Below are 19,769 nucleotides of genomic sequence, written 5' to 3'. Positions count from 1 at the left end.
ACAAACCCATGTACATTGTCAGCTTATGTTGCTAAAAGTGAAATGCTGCTAAAGTCAAGATTTTTCAAAGCACGTGGATCATGTGACATCAAAGCTGCAGTTTAAGTATTTTTTTGAAAGGTTTCCTTTGAAACAATATAATTAAAACTTAGATAACATAAGAATTCAAATTATAAAATAATTAATGTTCATTTCATTTATCATGGTTTTTAATATGCTGGGCCAAATACAAACTACAGATAACATTAATTTGTACCAGCAACATGCATGACTTTGTTATAAAGAATCACTGAAATGATATCTCAGTTTTCCTGTAAACACAAAACTGTTAAACTTGTATACAAATTTGGAAGCATACATGTAACACTGGTGATATCTTAGTTTGGAAGAAGAAATAAATTCACTGAAGTTACAGCTAAATTTGGCAGTATGTACCAAAATATTTAAGCAATATAAAAAAAATATGAGATAAAAGTATGACAATGTACATAAACTCACTGAAGTTATGAATTTGGAAGTATACATGCATTAGAAACATTGTAATGATACATGAGTCTGAAGTAAAAATGAAACCACTGAAATAATAATAGTTTCAGAGTATAAACAGAACCACTGATAAATATACAAATTTTGCAGAATACAGCACATTTTTGAAGTGAAATCAGAGTTTGACAATATATTTGAAACTAAAGAAGTCTGAAAGTAAAAATTAAACTACTAAATTAATATCATTGTTTGGCAATAGAAATAAAAGTGACATGATAATTTTGTATGGAAATAAATTACTGTTTTTAGAAAGTTTTGAAGGCTTGATAATTATGAGTGTTTTAGTGAAACAATTAAATATGAGTAGAATTATTTATCATAAATATAGACATGGGAACTGTTAAATAATGTGATACATATAAAAACTGTGTTAATATGCCTAGTTTTTTTTTAATACAGTAACTTGATTTATATATTAGCTGTTTTGAACATTTATATCTACTTTGATACTAATATACATATATATTGTCAAGTGTAATTAACTCTTAAAAAAATAGTTATATTAAATAAACTGTTTCCAAACATGTACCTTAACACAGTATTGGCTATTTTCTCCACTACTTGCTATACAGGTGATATGTTTCCTGTTTCTTGGGAATACTGCAATATCTTGCCACCAGAGTCCCTCAGTGCTCACATCATACCTATGGAGATATATTTTCAAACACACTAGAAGGCCTATTCTAGTATTTACCAGATTAAATTACTTAGAAAGTGACATATTAACTGTTTTTTTTATTTTACACTTAAATTTTTTTTATGTAAAGATGAAATGAACATAATAATTGCAATAAGTAAGAGTTTCTACTTATGTTAAAGTTTAACACACAAAAATAATTTTTACAGTTTCAAACCAATATATTTCAGATCAGCTGGTAAACAAGTCAGTTCAGAAATTTTACTAGATATTTGATACTCACTTGTAACTGTCAGTTTTCACAGTTGCAGGTTGTACATACAGCTTACAATGATAAGCCACAAATAAGGGTACATTGTAGCTTTCACCACTTTCTAATGTAACTAGACGAATAAATTTATTGTGAAATGGATTTCTTGCATATTCGTTGCTGGATGCAACAACTTCTTCAAGTCTAGCTCGCTTACATAGGATATGAACAGCATCAGACAGGTGGCTATGTATCTAAGAACATCATTTGTTATGTGAGCAAATCCCATTATATGGTTAAATATCAAATGTAAACTAAAACCAAAAAACAACACAAAGTACTTAAATTTACATTACTGAATTCATTTATGTAAAGAACTATTTATACTAGCTACCATGCAAGATAAATAAATATATATATATACAGTAAATAGCATATTGAACTTCCAAAACAAAGTTACATCTGAAACCAAAACATAATCTTTTAATACCATTGTCAATAAAATAAACAATTACAAAACATAAAGTAAAAAATATATAACAGTAAGCTAAGCCAATTACATAAACATTAGAATAAAAATAGCCTTTTTAGCAAATGAACAATAAAATATATCTTTTAAGTAAAAACATATACAGCTTCCAAAGATATTACTTGCAGACATGATACATAAAAGACAACAGAAATCTAAAAAGTCCTGTCTGATGGACTTCCTCTAAACAAATATTAACTCTTCTACTATCATATCAAAGTAGCAGGTATTTTTTCAAGTGCTATGAAATGTCTAAATGAATAAGAGCCATATAAACTTAATTTAACAACAATATTAATCAAAGAATAACAAAATCATACCCAATTAGTAAGTTTCATAGCCCAAGCATCAATCTTTAATCTGAGTTAAAGATGATACTGATCCAAATTAAACCTTATTTTTGCAAAAATAAAATTTTTATGAAAAAAAATAAGGCATTACTAACATTACTTCTGACTAAACCATAATATAATAAAGACAAAACAAATCACTTAGAACTTTACCACTAAAGGTGATGAGACTGTTATAGATTTCTGTCCATGGTACATGTCAACATCTATAATGAGATAATATCGAGTTTTGTTCTGAAAAAAAAAAAGTATGCATATTTAAGTTTAGTGGACAGTAAAGTATACAGCCTTAAATGAAACACATTAAGCTACCTTGTTATACTAACATAATGTTTTTAATTATTTCAAACTATAATGTCTACTCTTTGCATTAAAGATAGCTGGATCATGGTAATTCTAGAATAAACATTGCTCACAATTACCTTCTCTCTAAAATAACTAGAGATTCAAGTATTAATATGTGGAATATTATGTGTAATGACTTGTAGTAGGTGGAATAAAAGGGAAAAAACATGGTGTGAAGTTAAAATAAAACACTATTAATAAAAATAAAAAAAGCATGGCTGATTACACTGGTGGTAGGAGTACTGCACTGTGAAGAAGACAGTGAATAATAAATAAACTAGTGAATAGAGAGGATAAACAAAAATAAGTGCTTGATTCTCAGGTATCATCAGAACAACACCACACACGACACTCTACAAAATGGCACAAGAAAATAAAAACAAAAGTATAATTGAAATAGTGTAGTTACCATCCTAGAAATAAATCAATGGAGCAAATCCTCATCAAACAGAATTTCTAAAGACATAGCATCATCTATGTTGTTTGCTGGTATACTGGCAACTACAAAAGCTACTGATTCCACTCTAAATGTTAGGACACGTAACAGTGACTGACAAGCACGTAAGCCAACTTTACTGACTTTATACATATATGTTTTGAACAAGAAGAAAAAGAGAGAAAATTAAGTTCTTCTCTGTAGGTGTTTGTTAAATAGCAACACAAGAGAATATCATTCTGTACTCAAAAATATATCTGGATATTTTCAAACTTCCAAAGAAAAATACAACACTATCTTTAACTGTTTTTTTTGAAGCTGTATGCTGTTGCCGAAGTTGGTGTTTTCAATCTGACTTCAAATTATACAGGTAAAACTGCTACATAAATAGCAAATTTGTAACTATATACACTAAAACTGCAGCTCAGACATATATATTTTTAATTTCCAATTTTTACTCTCATGGATTCTGGTGCTTTAATTGTCCCATGAATTTTAAATACTGTGATTCTATGAATGATTAGAATATACAAGTTTGCATATACACATATTTACATGTGTGATCTTGATTAGGTTATTTATACACATTAGGAGAATGGTTGCAATATTGTGTAGTGTGACTGCTGAACTTTAGACTAGTTCACTGTACTAATTCATTATTCATTCAACATATAAAATTTTTAGAGACTGAAAAAAAGAGTAAATAAATACTACCACACACTACTCTTTCCAGGGAAAATTCCAGTAAATGCATAAGCTGTTCACTGAAGCTATATATGAATGATTCTTTATTAACCTGCACTCTTTAACTTTACTGCATACATGCAACCATTTTACTATAGGCAGACTGATTATGCATTTCTTCCTCACTAAATGCAGTTTTATTCTTCCATTCACCTTTAAGTACCACACATACATTACAAACCCACAGTTCTCAACTTCAGTGATAATTTGTAATATTAAATTCCCTCTTAATTTTTTCTAAATAGTTTAATTTCTTCCTGACTTCATCACAGTAGCTTGTCTCCTCCAGTTTACCTGTGACAAATCATTACACTACTCTACAGCATAACATATCACTGAACCTCTAGTTTTGTTGATATCAGGTAGCCATGAGTTAGGTTTAACTTTGAGATTAACATTTGATGATGTGCAAACTTCATATGTGGGGAAACAATCCAGTTAAACGTGCCAAAAGATAGGCACCTACAGCTTGTAGTCTGCTTACAACCTGAAGGGCAAAAGGCACAAGGAAAACAAAAGGAGGCCTTCATAAATCTTCTACTCTTCAAATGCATTAAGAGTATGTATTTAAATTTAATCATTGTTGATGAATAATATGTTAATTTTGGTTTTAACATGGTAAACCTTAAAATAGAAACACATTGAGATGACTTAAAAGAACTAATGTATGAGAAATAGATTCTAAAGTTTGTGTGTGTGTATATGTGTTAATTTAGTAAACTTCAAAGTACCAATACCAGTTGAGAATTTTGGAGATAATTATAAAATTCAGTGTTTAAGAGAATGGAATAGAAATTATCCTCCAGTTAATCATTTTCAACGTTCTCTTTTTAATTCTGTGTTTGTTGCAGAAGCCTGCCTTCAGACCCACCCATAGGTACAGGAAAACACTATTGAGGACCAGGTGGCAGAACTTCTGAAACATGCTCTCAATAAGCCAGGAGGTACGAGGTATGTTGGAGTCAATAATTCTAGAGTGGAAATTGAAAATGGAGTTTTCTCTTACACTCTGTCACTACATACTTAAAAAATTAGGTTGATAGAAATAATATATATGATGCTGTATATTTTACAGAAATCTACTTCAGCAAGTGCTGACTAAAAATAGGGGAAATGATTAAGTGGAAAAAGAAGAGCTGACTGATGACTAGAGAAACCTCTATGTGAAAAAGTGTCATAAATAATAATTGCAATAAAATATTTTAAATTTCTTATCGAGAATAAATGTTGAATAAATTTATGAGAATGAAAGAAGATGGAGTTATTATTTTATCAGATTACCTTAATGAGTGGATTTAACCCTATTATAACCAGTGTGCAGCTCTCATTCAATATATAAATTTAAAGTTTCTAATCAACAATAATACAGTTTTCCTTCATTCTTTAATATTTTCCAGTAACTACTTCTGTCAGAGATTGTATGAACAGACGAGAAAGTTAGTATACTGTTACTAGAACTAATACAGGAAAGAAAAATTATTTTTAACGAAAAAACAACTATTGGATACATTTACAAGATGTTAGACACATAATAACCAAAAACAGAAATTCTATGAAGTATTTTTCATATGAAAAAGAAGAATGTGTTTCACAAGAATATGTCCAAAAATTAAAATTCATAATAAAAAATATCACCAAATTGTTATAGTTTTTGAGCGCAGCACATATATAAAAAATATGTACCAAATTTCATGTAATTAGGTTAAGTATAAGTGTGAGAAAAACAGTAATGACATGATGCTACCCTGGTGGTACCAGTAGGGTTAAAAAAATGATGGCATAATGGTTGTAGGAAAGTAGCAATGCAACGTAAAACCACAATGTTGCAACAACGTTTCTGGGAGTCCACAAATTTATGTTGCTGCAACGTAAACCTCTAACGTTGTGGCAACCAATATGTAATGTGCAGCAATATTGTTTCAACATGAAATTGTTAGCTGAGTAGTTACCCTTCTCTGAAGAAAGACAAAGCTCAGGGGCATAGAAAATGGTGATCCTCACTTGGAATCATCTTGGAAAATTACAGACTTTAGTAGGTGCAACCATTTTGGATACCCACTGGTGGCATCACTGATGATTCTAGGAGGTTGGGCAAGTTCAGATCTGTGTGATGGTTTAGATTATTGCTGATCAACCAGTAATGAAATTTTTACTAAGGCAAGATATAATTTTTTAAGATTGCAAGTCTGTCAAGTTCAGTTGGATAAAGTAGATAATTCATGGAGTGGTCCTTCCTAACTCGTTGAATTCAATACAATGGATAAGTCTGAATGCCTTATCACCATGTCATGACATTGTCCTTCAGTATGGTCATCCAATTTTTATTTTGTATAATGTCAATTCAAAATTTATTTAGATAGTGCTTACAAAAATACAGAGGGGAAAAAAAAAGCTGGCCATGTGATGGGTTTAAGATGTTATAAAGAACTAAGGTCTAAGATTTAGAAGACTTTTGCCCATATCAGGGACACTTAGACTCACACACAAGTTACTAATGATACATAAATAAATGCTCAATATGTGTATACATATAAAAACATCTTATATATATTCTTATTAGTCACACAGTGTTGGAATACTTAATTCACTGATTACTAAATGAAAACATAATCATTAGTTACACTTCTAATCAATAAAGGTTTTCTTTTCTTTACAGATTCCAGCTTATCAACATTCAGATATAAAGTTTATATTTCTTCATTGAAAACATCTAATGTAGTTGACTAATCTAGGTGTAACCATAGTTACATCATTTCTACAACAAGAAAACTTAAGAACCTCATATAGATTGAGTGCACTGCAGCATTCCCAAGGTGAATGCAGTGTAGTCCTAAATCAAATTATTTTAAGATCTCTAAGGGCCATTGTTGAACAAAACCTCCATATAAAAGAGAGGTTACTCATTCATAAACTGAAGCCAGAACTCAATCAAGTTAACTCAGCTTGTAAACTGTTAATTATAACTTGAAAATAAATGGCTGTCTTTTTTATTATTATTCCTAATGAATGATATTCTTTTTCCCCTAAATAAGGTTGAACCTTAGTCCACTAGCTAATGTTTACAAGTGACATGTCAGTGATTGAAACATATGTGACCATTTTCTGTAAATAAACACGAAATGTAAACCTTACATTGGAAAGTCCTAGTGTAAGTTTATCACATAAAGACCTTGTAAAAGACTAGAAAATTATGCTTAAGAGTTGTTTACCTATTACAGTGTCAAAATAGTGTTTCTGACAGAGGGCTTTCCTATAGGTGAGAAAATATATTTAAATTAAAAGGAAAGTAATGTATTTATTATCCTGTTTTAATGGTCATGAGACTAGTAGGATGAATGTCATATGCTCACCTGTTTTGCTGTAATATTTGTAACAAATCATATCAACAAAGCTGAGAGGATTGTGAATTGATATGTAAGCCATCAGGGTATCATAATCTGCCAATGATGTAAAGAGAACCTCAGTGCTTATGAGTAAATTATAATTATCATACGAATAAAGTTAAGAGCAACTCATTCTGCTCATTAGTGTAACATTATTATTTCCTGGAATAGCTAGCTATTAAGTAAATGGTAATGACTTTCAGCATGTCATGAATAACTAACAATGAACCTGAGTCTGTTCTGAGCCTGCTCTCAGATACAAGTTTCTGATCTGGTTCATTACTAGCTTTGTTAGGAGTATACAAGGGACACATATCTCTGTTCAATCATTTAGCATTGGTCTTTGCAAACTCTCCTATAATCATGCCAAACTATAAAATATGTAAAAAAAAAATTTCACTGTAAAATATTTAAAGAAATCGTGGAGGGAATGAAAGAAGAGCATAAAAGATCCTTTAAGGGTGACTCTCAGAGTGAAAAACTGTCTCCCTAAACAGCTGAGGAGTAAAACAGTAAAGGGGCCCAGAACCATAAAAGTTCCCAAGAAAGTGATAGCTCTGATGATGACAAGCAGAATGAGAAATGTAATGTAAAAGTTGCAAGTGAAGACCCAAGAGCTCTCACAAAAGATAGTATCTGGTTTGATATGAATTTAAAAGTCCTAAATGATGCTGCCGGACAGAAGCATGTACATAAATTAACAAGCTGGTATCTCAAGGTATTACCTTGAAAATTAAACAAATGATACATAGACAAAATTTGCCAAGAATTAAAAAAGTTTGGAAAAAATTATCATTTAATCAGTGACATAAACGTGACCTCTTTTACAAATGTACTGTGAAAAACCAAACCAAAATTAATGGATAAAGATGAATTTAATGAGTTAGAAGCTATTCCAGCAGCTGCAAACAAAACATATGCTAAATTGATTGCTGGATCAGAAATTGACTAATGATCATGCTTTCATTTAGCAACAAATGTTAGTATTATGAGTGACTCAAACAAATAAAACATAAAAGCTATGTTAAATGTAAGTATTATTCATAACTCACAAAAATAGAAAAAAATAAAAAATAGGTTAAGTGTGTGAGTATAAGCTACACATAAATATATTACAAAAAAAAATTATAAATTAACTGTGTGGGTCTAAATATTCCTCAAATGGTGAAAGCCTCAAACTATTGATCAAGCATAAACTTCAACTGTGTGGTCAGTTTGTTCCTCTTCCATCCTTCAGTGATTACTATGTATTTAAATAAAACTATAAGACCAAACCAAAACATGATGCCTTTTGTGGCTCTTAGTTAAAGTTCTTGAAGAGGGGTGTACTTTCAGGTTCACTGTGTAATGAAATTCAATGAATCAGGAAGAATCCCTCCATGAAACATTCACTCTGTCTAGATGCCCATGAACCCTAAAGAGTCAACAAAGACATCACACTTTTGGTAAAAATCCAACATTGATTAGTCAATTAAGATTACATTATTAAACAGATCTGAGATTGTCCAACTTACCAGGCAAAAAAAATGATGTATTTCACCATATTTGGGGGGGAGGGGGGAGTCTCTAAAATGGCTGGCCAATGAGGGCCACTCAAAATCAGTTTGTTCTTGCCCTATTACTAGGTACTATAAGGCCTAATATTTCTTGTCCATCCACATGCCATATTCAAAAAAAAAAAAATTATCCCTGAAGATCTTATAAAACTGAAACTAATGTTACTGATTCTTGGAGGTCAAAGTAATCTAGACAATGAAAATGTGAACTGTAGGGATAAACATTATGTAGAACTTTAATCCAAACTCTCGCTGAAATTTAATTTTCTCTTTCAATCTAAATCCATATGGCATTTTATAATTCAGTGGTCATACTGAACCTAATATATATATACATAACATAATTATGCCATTCAAACAAATACATATATCTAATACTATTAATGTTTTAGACATCTGAGTCACAAAATATGTGAGTGTCTTTATAAAGGCATTACACTGTAATATTCTAATATTTATCTTTCAGAGTAAACTGGATAAAATGATCCAAGAAAATATTCTTCAGAAAACTAACAGCATATCATGAAAGAAAGAATTTTTCAAGGTTATAATACATTTACATTTTACACAAATTATTTTCTTGATCTTCTCAACATAACAGATGACATGAGGATTATTCTAAGTCATAACTTTAACACTGCAGCAAAAGATAACATAACATTTGGGGACCTTAATCTATAAGTGGTTCACAGTCAACAACAACAATTGCTTCTGGTAATATGCACATAAACACAAAAATTATGTACTTTAGTAATTTAATTTCTTCAACTTAAAAACTGAATATTGTATAAAATAAAAAGAATACCAAAAAAAAAAGAATAAACAAACTAAATATATAAAGTTAATTTTGTGACTAGAAAGACAAAAGGTTACATTCTGCAAACTAATGAATGAATTACATACAGTGACCAAATATATTAAGCTTATAAAAAGTAATATTCAGAATAACAATGCTATCAGTAATTTTTTTAAATTATTAAAATTTCAATGACCTTTGAATCAAAAGTATCAAATTATCTAACGAAAAAATTATTGTGAAATAATTATTAAAATGTTTTTATAGTATACTTCAATATAAAGTATTATATGAGTTTGTAAACTAAGCCATACCTAGGTTTTACTTAATTGGTACTGACCACCCAATTAAAACCAACATCACTGCTTAAACCTTGTGAAAAAAGAAAACTATTACCCTGATTGGCTGAAGAGCAAACATGGTGACTCCAGCCCGATGAGGCATGGGGCATTGTAGAATGTCAAATCCTTCAACCTTGAAATAAATACCGATATTGAATGATGATGACAATGCATTCATGTAAATGTAATTGTTGTAAAAAATATACATGATACTTTTGACAGTGCTAATGTAAGAAGAATATTTATGATAGTTTAAACATAATTACTGCTACATTTTGTAACAATATCTTACATGTTCATACAGACTTGTATGCATGACTTATTCTATAACAATATTTCATATATCTTCAAAATGTGTGTATGATTACTTACATATCAAAATTGCATACAATTTTATCTTGAAATGTTTACATATTTACCTTCACAGAAATTCTTGTTTTTGTGGTCTTTCTATACAAGTCCTCAATGTTCTCCTCAAGATAAGCTGATGACACATCTACAATGGCATCTTTTCTTTTGGCTAAAAATGCTCTCAAGTTAAAGCCATCTGTTTCATCTCTGCAAATAACAATCTATTTCATGTACTGAATTTTATTTATGAAATGTGACTACCAATATTCAACTTATTTTTCATGTAATGAAACTATTTATTTACAATATTAAAAACAATTGATAAACACAAAATTAGATCAAACATATTATAAATCAAAATTCAGAAAACCCAAAAACTTTATCTCTTTCAAAAGGTGACCCTCATAAAGATAATGGGTTAAGGATATTTGTGAAAAGATCCAGAAGAGAAGTCTGATCAGAGAGTAGGCATATAGGTGAAGTACCCCTCCAATCTTGACTGAAAGCATCCACCCAAGAGCTGACAGGTGAGGAACTGGAGACCAAAAAGGAAGGAAGGTTGCATTCCATTGAGTGGGAAACACACACACACACACACACATATATATATATATATATATATGCAGTGTTCCCAGTGAAGAACACACTCACAGAAATACCTGAGGAAGAATGGACCACTCCGTGGGAGAACCAAGTTGGGAAGTGATAAGCAATTGGCCACAAGATTCATAACTCCAGGAGGTCTTGTACAGGAATCTGAAAACACAGAGATCCATAATTGGTTCCCCCTTGCTTGGTGAAATAGCTGACAACAGTGTAATAGTCAGAATGAATTATAACCACCCTCCCCTGCAGAAATTGGAGGATATGATACAGAGTTCAATAAACTGCCAAAGGTTCCAGAATATTGATATGGAGAGTAGCCTCCTCAACTGACCACCAACCTGAAACTCTGGAGGATCAAAGAAAGCTCCCCAACCCACCAAGGAAGCATCTGTGAACAGATGAGACACGGAAAAAGATGGAGGAATGGGAACCCTTACCATGGTCAAGTCCCTGTCGAGCCACCAAGCAAAGTCGGTCCTGATCCCAGGTGGAAGGGAGATGGGATGGTCCAAGGGATTGTGGGGGAAGTTCCACTGGTTGAAAAACATCCAATTAAGAGAATCTATGTGCAACTGACCCAAGGGAAGGAGAACTTCCAAGGAAGCCCACATTCACAAAAGAAATAAAACCTCACATGCTGGGAGCGAGAAGGTGAAGATATAGCTTTCATGACTGCCCACTCCATATCCCTGTGCTAAAGTGGAGAAGGCTGGGCCCACACTGAAATGGAAGTGATGAGAACCCTAAATGAATAAGATGCTGCAAAGGGGTAGTAAAGGATTTCTCCAATTTGATGAGAAACCCCACCTGAGCAGCTTCTTGAAGAAGTAAGCGGGTGTGAATAACTGACTGGGCATGGGAAAAGGTGAGCAGAAGCCACTTGTCTATGTAATGGTGAGTCTGAAGACCCAGGGAGTGAAGATGACATGCAAAAAAGCGTACCAATCGAGAAAACACATACGAAGCTGAAGAAAGATGAAACGGCAGTGCTTAGAACTGGAAGCCAGAATCCTCACAGATGAACCAATGAAAAACAATGTGACACTGAAGTGAGAGGTAGGACTCCATGGTGAAGCGAGGTGTCTCCAGATAAATATAAACCCGGGACAAATCTATGATGGGACTCCAATCTCCCATATTTTTTGATAAAACACAAAAATGGGAGTAAAATCCTGGTTGAGCAGGCACTACCCATTCAATAGCTCCTTTGTATAGTAGGTCTCGAACAGACTCGGCAAGATGACTAGACAAGGTACATTCCCAAGGAGGAGGAAAGGAGAACTGGGAAGTGGATAAAGGGGGAGCAAAACCCTCAGATAGAACCAGTGGAACCCACAGAAGTGTAGCCAGAAGACACATAAACTAAACAAACTAATGAACTGACAAAATATAAAAACGTGTAGAGTCTACTAAGTATGTAAAAATAACAAACCTGCAAAACTGTAAAATTTGACATAAAACAATAAGTAACACCTAAAGTACAAAAACACTAAAGGAACTGAAAAGATAAACAATCCTTAAATATCAAACTTATAAGTCCACTCATAGAATCTATAAGACAAGGACATGAAATAAAAAAATACCCCAAAGAACATGAGAATAAAAAGACACCCAGTTAATGATAATAAAGTTTGACTCAAATCTAATCCCCATTTAGATGTGACTAGCAGTAAATAAAATAAATCTTACGAGCTAAATAACATTAACAGTGAAAATAAATAAAAATTTAAACAAAAACAGAGGAATAATCAAACTCCAAACATACATTTAAACTAAAGAACCTAGATGGTAAAACAAGTATAAAAATCTAACTTATCCAACACAGAGCAAAAAAGACATGAATTACCTAAATTATCAAGTGCAGAAATCAAATCCATTCACACCACCTTACATAAACTCACTGAACTTGGGTATACCTATGGAGAGTGAGAAATACACACTGAAAACTTACTACAGATCTCTTGGGAAAAAGAACAATACCTAACCCAGAAGAGTACGTGGAAGTGCAATATCAGGTGGAAAGTGCTGTAGAAAGAAAATTTCCCTCTGCACAAAAATCATAATGTAAAAGGAAGAAAAAAACCTTCAGCTGAACGTAAGACATGAGCTCCCAGTGAACTAAAGCCTGTGCTTCCTCAGCAGACATCATCAACCCTGGGACCAGTGTCAGAACCATTGTTTTCTTATGGCAGGAATTCCTCCATCAGCCATATTAAATCTCAAATTCATATGAACAAAGTAGAAGTTGGCAAACATAAACATTTCTAAAACAAATGAGTAGAAACAATGGAAATCAAACACATGAAGTCGAAACTTGAAGTTGAAAGTGATATAACTTTGTAATGAAGCATAAGCAAAATTTTGTAGTCACATGGAGAATGAGTTAACACACACATCTATACACTAGAATGCCAACTGAGAAAGTGTGGATTGTGCTGGAATGGATACGCTAGTATAGATGGCACATTATGATTGGTGGAGGGTAGTCAAAATGATCAGCACTTTTTGCTGCAAAGGTGCAAAAGGAAGGGATATAAAAGACTGGTGTAGTGTTGAAAATTTTAGCAATGCTTAGAGGGGAAATCAAAGTCAAGATAGTTTTGGGTGAGAGAATTTTAGAAATTCAATGAATACTAACAATTAAGTACATTGTTTGAGTGGTAACAGTTATTTAGAAGTAAGATGAAAAGCTAATAAAGTATTTCATAAGGTTTTCATATTTCTAAGGATAAAATTATGTTTTGTTAGACAGCTTACTTAATGCAAATGACACATGTATGCAATAATATACACAAACTAAAGAAATAGAAAACTTATAATGGATATCAGCAAACAAAAACAAGTTTTGATTAATGCTAATAATTTTTTTCATATTCAAATTATCTGTTAGTGAAAAGTATCCCACTTGTAATTTGTGAACCACATTTCCACAATATTTTAAAATTACTATTTCCACTAGTTATTGGTTAATAACATTGATATACATCTGATGTACATGTATGGTATTTAACAAACACTGTTTAGAATACAGTTGAAACACTATCAAATATTCATGTATGTGCATCACGTACATATATGTTGGAGTATGAAAGGATGCTTCTAAATGCTTATGTATAACAGAGAATCTGAGGCACTATCTTTGTAAGTATCCACATGCACTTGGAATTCCTTATTTACATAAGAAGTATTTAACCAACAAGATGTGTGACATGGTATTTCAATATACCACACGTATGCAGCTCTTGGTGAAGTTAGTTTTGTTGAATAACACATACTATTACCTAGTTAGTAATAATAACCTACCCACTGATGTCAGCATCTGTGTCATTGGGTGTTATGTCTACCAGCATGCCAGTTATTCCTGGAGATATAGGTGTACTTCCTGGGAGTTTCCCTGATGCTTCTTCCAATAGTATGTATTCACTTGTCTCTTCTAACTATAATTACAGGTACAACTCTTAACAAATAAACCAAAAATTATGACAGTATACATAAAGTGTAAACAAAGCTAAAAAAAAAGTTTCAAGTACAATTGTACTACAGAGGACTTTTTCAAATCAGAGTTATATGGGTTATAAAATATAGTAACCTTTAGTTTCTTAATGCTAGATGGCAGCAGTACACATGTTTTTTCTGTTAAGCTATAAACAGTTCACAAACCCTGAGATTAACAGCAAATTCTAAATGAATAACTCTACTGTAATGACACCTTATACTTTGTAAGCTAAACAATTTTTTATCGGAACTAGCATTATACAGTTTTATACAGCTAACTATGGATCCTAATTTTTTGAAAGTTACTGAAAATGTTTACTAACTACCAAAAATGACAGCCGTAGGGCAACTGTTTGTGCTTGTAATTACTAATTACAGTATTCATACTTCATTAAAAAAATTTTTGAAAAAGTGATAATTTTCTAAAAAAGGATTTGTTTCTGAGAAGTACTGCACAAGAAAAGTGTTCAGATTGTGCTCTTTGGTCACACACAACTCACTGCATTCAAATTATTCAATTTACAGAGCTTAAAATGTTCATAAATTTTATTGATATAATCTGTAATGTTTTAGTATATTAAAAGTGGTACTGTTTATTGAAAAAATAATAGTTTTTTTCAGAACTCCACTTTCTCAGTACTACATTTAAAAATTACATAAATAAAGATATAACCAAACCCTCAAGTACAGTCCTAGTTAAAGATGTTCTTGTTGTGAGGAAAGTACTTTTATTTAAAATTGTGATCTATTATAAAGAAATGGTTGTTGCACATACCAGTTATTTTTCTAATTGTTTGAATCTTGAATACCCAAAGTCAAACCCTTGACTGATGTATTTGACCATATCCAAGGTCTCATAGATTAATTTATTCTAATCCTGCCTAAAAGAATTTTAATTTGAGGGTAGGCTGGTAGAGATCCTAATGAGTAATAAAATCAGGGTATATGTGCACCCAACACTTGGTATTGCTGGTGCACAAAAATATGGCTAATAAAAAGAAAAAAAAAGGTCTCATAGATTAATTTACTCTAATCCTGCCTAAAAGAATTTCAAGTTTGGTGGCTATTGAAGATTCCCTCTTGTCTTGGTTAGATTTATCACAGTCTTGAATCAGACCCTTGGTATCAGTATAAAAAATTTAAAAAGAAATTATTTTTAACAATGCATTATTTACTAAAGAACTATTTACACTACTTCTTGGTTAATATGTACCAGTAAAATATTAACAAACGCTATTTAGAACACTTGTAATACTATGAAATGTTCATTTATGTGGATTATGAATTAGCTGGAGTACGAGTGGATGCTTCTATATGTAGTACAAAAGGAACCAAAACAAACACAATTTTGCTATTTTATGGAATAATTTTTTCAAAGTTATGGAACTAGAAAAATAAGAAGTAAAACAAAAATCATTGTTCTTTTTTCTTTGACTGTATGACTAATATTTCTATCTGACATCAAATCAAGTTGTTTTTATTCTTACCTTTTCCAACACAGATATTGTAGACTCTGGACCAAGGAAATTCTTCAACAATAGTGGCTTGTTCATGTTTTCTGGTATTAAGTATCTGTCTTCTTTGGATTTGTTTAGAAAAGACTGAGAAGCAATCATTACACATAAGCACAATTGTTCCTTCAATAAATGTGCTCAACCAATGTACTAATTTTGCATTTATTTAAGTATAATACCAATGTGTTAATTTTGCACTTATTTAAGTGAAATGTTTCAACTGCATAATGTCTTTTGCATTAAAAAACAGCTATATATCTAAATTATGCTTAGACATTTATGTTTCTAGAAACAGCTAGTTACCTGAGCCAAACTTGCACACTACATTATGTCTTTGTATTTGTAAACAGCAATACATCCAAGTTCAATATTTGTGTATTTAGAAAGAAACATTTACTTGATTTAAGCTGTTAGATATATCAATGTCTTTGTAGTTAGAAACACTTTATCTGAGTCAAACTTTAATAATATATTAATGTCTATGTATTTAAAAACAACAGTTCATATGAGACAAATTTCCTTATTTAGGGGTTCCATCCATATTAACAACTGATTAACATTACAATGTATTTAAAAAATATTCCACCAAAGAACATTTATTTAGATTCTTAAAAGAAACTCACATTGAACACTTCTTTCACAACATTAATGGCACTTGGAGTAATATTCAGATTCAAATTATCTGAAGAATCAATGACAATATATGTAGCTAAAGAGGAGCTTGCAGTGGATTCTTGGAAGTTGTCCACTTCATCTAAATTAGGAGGTTTAAGGGCATTATTATATTAGTTGCATGTTTTACACACTATCTACACTTTAATTATTGGAAGACATTATTTTAAATACAATACCTTCATACTAAGTAACATTTTAAAATAATGATGATTATCCTCAGTAAAAATGTTGTGTATACTTCAAACAGGTGTCATAAAATGCAAATATACATACATCGTGACTGATTTGTTTATACCATCTAATCTGTTTTAATTTTGTGTTTTTAAGCTAAGTCCCACTTGTCATTTAAGATACAATGAACAAACTGTTTTTATAAATAGAAAAAGTTAAGCATTATACTGCCATAACATAAAACTTTTTCTATATGTTTCAAGTAAAAATTATGAATGATTAAAAATTCCTGTGAGTTCAAAGCTCCTCAAAAAAAGTTAGAATCATACAAAATTTTATTATTTCAGTAATGCACCTACAATAAACTACTGATGCTACTAAACTTACCTGCACCTCTACCAGGATCAAGGAACACTGGTTCATCATCTAAAGGTGAAGCATCAGCCATTTCTGTGTCTCCAGAATCCGATTTTGCTTCTCCGTCTCCAAGTTCTTCTGAATCACTTTGACCTTCATCACTACTCTCACCAGAGAAAAGTTGGCCAAATGCTGATGTTATCCTTTCAAGCAAACCTTCTTCATTCTCAGAGTCTGAGTCTGGTGCATATCCAACCAGGCTACTCAAGTCTTAAAAGCAATTAAGTTATGTAGTATAATGCCATAAAAAATATACTACCCTTTGAGTTCTGTATAGTTTTTCTAAATCATATATTAATTAAAACTTCAGTCATACAAGCAGGAATGTCTAACAGCAATTTGTTTTTTACATTATGTACAAACTTGCATATCCACTGATAGACATTTTGGAAAGGTTAGACTTGTTTATAATTTGTAAATTTTAAATTTCCTAGGAAAACTCTTACATCTATGTAACAACAATTTCTTTTAAAATGGTCAACTTAATATTAGAACAAAAGTTAAAACTATAAAGCCAAATGAAAAGATCTTTTATGATATAAGGTTGTAATAAAATTTTCTAACTTACTAGTTTTGCCTCATAGTTAGATTAATGTGAGTACAAAATATCTATATTTCTCTGATAATCAGGCCACAGTGAAGACTAAAGATGTACATTTGCCTGATGGCTAAATTATATTCAATAACACAATTTATGTTTGTCAAATCCTAAGCAAAAGTTAAGAAAACACATAAGAATTTGTAGAACAGATAAGTGTACGTTTATCTGATAATCAGTTTGAAGTAAAAAACAAATACAACTTTATCACAAAGTCAGATTAAACTGAAGAAGAAAGATTCACTTACTCAACAGCCTGCTAAAAGTAAAAATTCAGATGTACATTTGTAAGACAAGTAAGTCAAAGTGAAGAATACAGAAAGGTTATACTGAAGAACAAAGATATTGTTACGACAGTGGGGGTCACGTGACGAGTATTCTAGAAGATTCGCTAGTGTGTTACGACAGCGGGGTCACGTGATGATTATTCTAGAAGATTCGCTAGTGTGTTGCAACAGCAGGAGTCAATTGACACTGGTAGCACGTGTTGAGTCTTAGAAGTTTCTATAACAGGCAGTATTATCGTATATAAGTGCGCTAGACAGTGAGAGAGACAGACGGAGTCGAAGCAGTAGTGGAAACAGAGACGAAGCAGAAGCGGAGACGAAGCAGGCAGAGAGAAAGAAAGACAGCGATTACGGTCGGCGGGAACTGAGGATAGTAAACACAGAGATCGAAACTATAGTTGGCGGGGACGGACAATTAAGTCTAAGTGAGATAGAAAGTGAGTGAATTGTTGTGAACTATAGTGTGTGTAACTGTGAAAATTAAGTACATTACAAAGTTGTATTGAGGAAGAATAAACAAGTTTTATAAAGAAAGGACTTGTATCATAGAAAATCAACTAACGAACGGAGACGTAACAAATTGGTGTCAGAAGTGGGATAAAAAAAAAAGAAGAAAATGGAAACGAGAGACGGCAAATCAAACTACAGCTTAGCGGATTTGATGGCAGCAATACAAGAACAGCAAAAGAAACAAGAAGAGAGACAACAGCAGTTGCAAGAAAACCTGCAAAGTGGCAGCTTGAACAACAAAATAAACAAGAAGAATGAGAAAATAAACAAGAAAAGAAACAAGAAGAGAGACAACAGCAGTTGCAAGAAAACCTGCAACAGTGGCAGCTCGACCAACAAAATAAACAAGAAGAGAGGTTACAACAGTTGTTGGATGAAAAAGAAAAGAAACAAGAAGAACGAGAAGAGAAATTACAACAGTGGTTGGAGGAAAAAGAAAAGAAACAAAAAGAGAGACAACAGCAGTGGCAAGAAAACCTGCGACGGTGGCAGCTCGAACAGCAAAATAAACAAGAGAGACTACAGCAGTGGTTGGAGAAGAAAGAAAATAAACAAGAGAGATTACAGCAGTGGCAACAGGAACAAGAAAGGAAACAGGAAGAAAGTCTCAAACAGTTGCAGTGTTGACTTTCCTGTAGTTGCTGCTGACTTTCCAACAGTGGCAAGAAGTACAAATGGAAAACATTAGTAAATTTAAAAGCGAATTAGATACATTAAAGGATGATCTATTGTCTTTTACACAAGGAGGATACATTAACCATCGACTTAACCAGCCCCAGACAATGACAAGCCCCTCCCAGACCCTGCAGCTAAACCCTAATGCTGACATATTCAGTCCAGTTAGAAGTCACATCCCAGATATGAATATCAGTACTAGGAGTGATTCAGTAAGAAGGAAGCCACAGGAAGTCGATGGGAAAGCACCGTGGGAAGCATATGGAGCACAATTTGAGCGACTGGCAGAGATGAACGGATGGACAGAGGAGCAGAAAGCAGTATATCTGGCAACAAGCTTGAAGGGACAACCACTGGAAATACTTGGAAAGTTGTCAGCAGCCGACAGACGCAATTACAGAGCACTGGTAGCGGCTCTAGAACTCAGGTACGGAACCCAAAATCAGTCAGAAGTCTACAGGGCTAGGTTTAGGACGAGAGTCCATGCTAAAGGGGAGAGCCTGCATAAGCTGACACAGGACTTGGAAAGCAACTGCACCACCCGATCTCCTCAAATT

At 32.3% G+C, this 19,769-nt stretch overlaps 1 protein-coding gene across 1 annotated transcript in view; it reads right to left on the bottom strand.

The window, feature by feature from the left end:
- Positions 1–19,769, bottom strand: part of LOC106461581 (vacuolar protein sorting-associated protein 13C-like) — a 219,273-nt gene that overhangs the window by 78,012 nt on the left and 121,492 nt on the right. The window contains exons 18-26 of the mRNA XM_022388591.1: positions 17,113–17,352; positions 16,503–16,633; positions 15,853–15,966; positions 14,174–14,307; positions 10,333–10,471; positions 9,969–10,046; positions 2,466–2,546; positions 1,467–1,687; positions 1,076–1,190 (exon numbers count right to left, since the gene is read on the bottom strand). Of these exons, the coding sequence (XP_022244299.1) occupies positions 1,076–1,190; positions 1,467–1,687; positions 2,466–2,546; positions 9,969–10,046; positions 10,333–10,471; positions 14,174–14,307; positions 15,853–15,966; positions 16,503–16,633; positions 17,113–17,352 (1,253 nt within the window). The remainder of the gene's footprint in view (positions 1–1,075; positions 1,191–1,466; positions 1,688–2,465; positions 2,547–9,968; positions 10,047–10,332; positions 10,472–14,173; positions 14,308–15,852; positions 15,967–16,502; positions 16,634–17,112; positions 17,353–19,769) is intronic.

The sequence above is a fragment of the Limulus polyphemus genome, unplaced genomic scaffold, assembly GCF_000517525.1.
Source record: "Limulus polyphemus unplaced genomic scaffold, Limulus_polyphemus-2.1.2 Scaffold992, whole genome shotgun sequence".
Taxonomy (NCBI): Eukaryota; Metazoa; Arthropoda; class Merostomata; order Xiphosura; family Limulidae; genus Limulus; species Limulus polyphemus.
The sequence above is the reverse complement of the archived record's forward strand: the minus strand, read 5'-3'. Positions and strand labels throughout refer to the sequence as shown.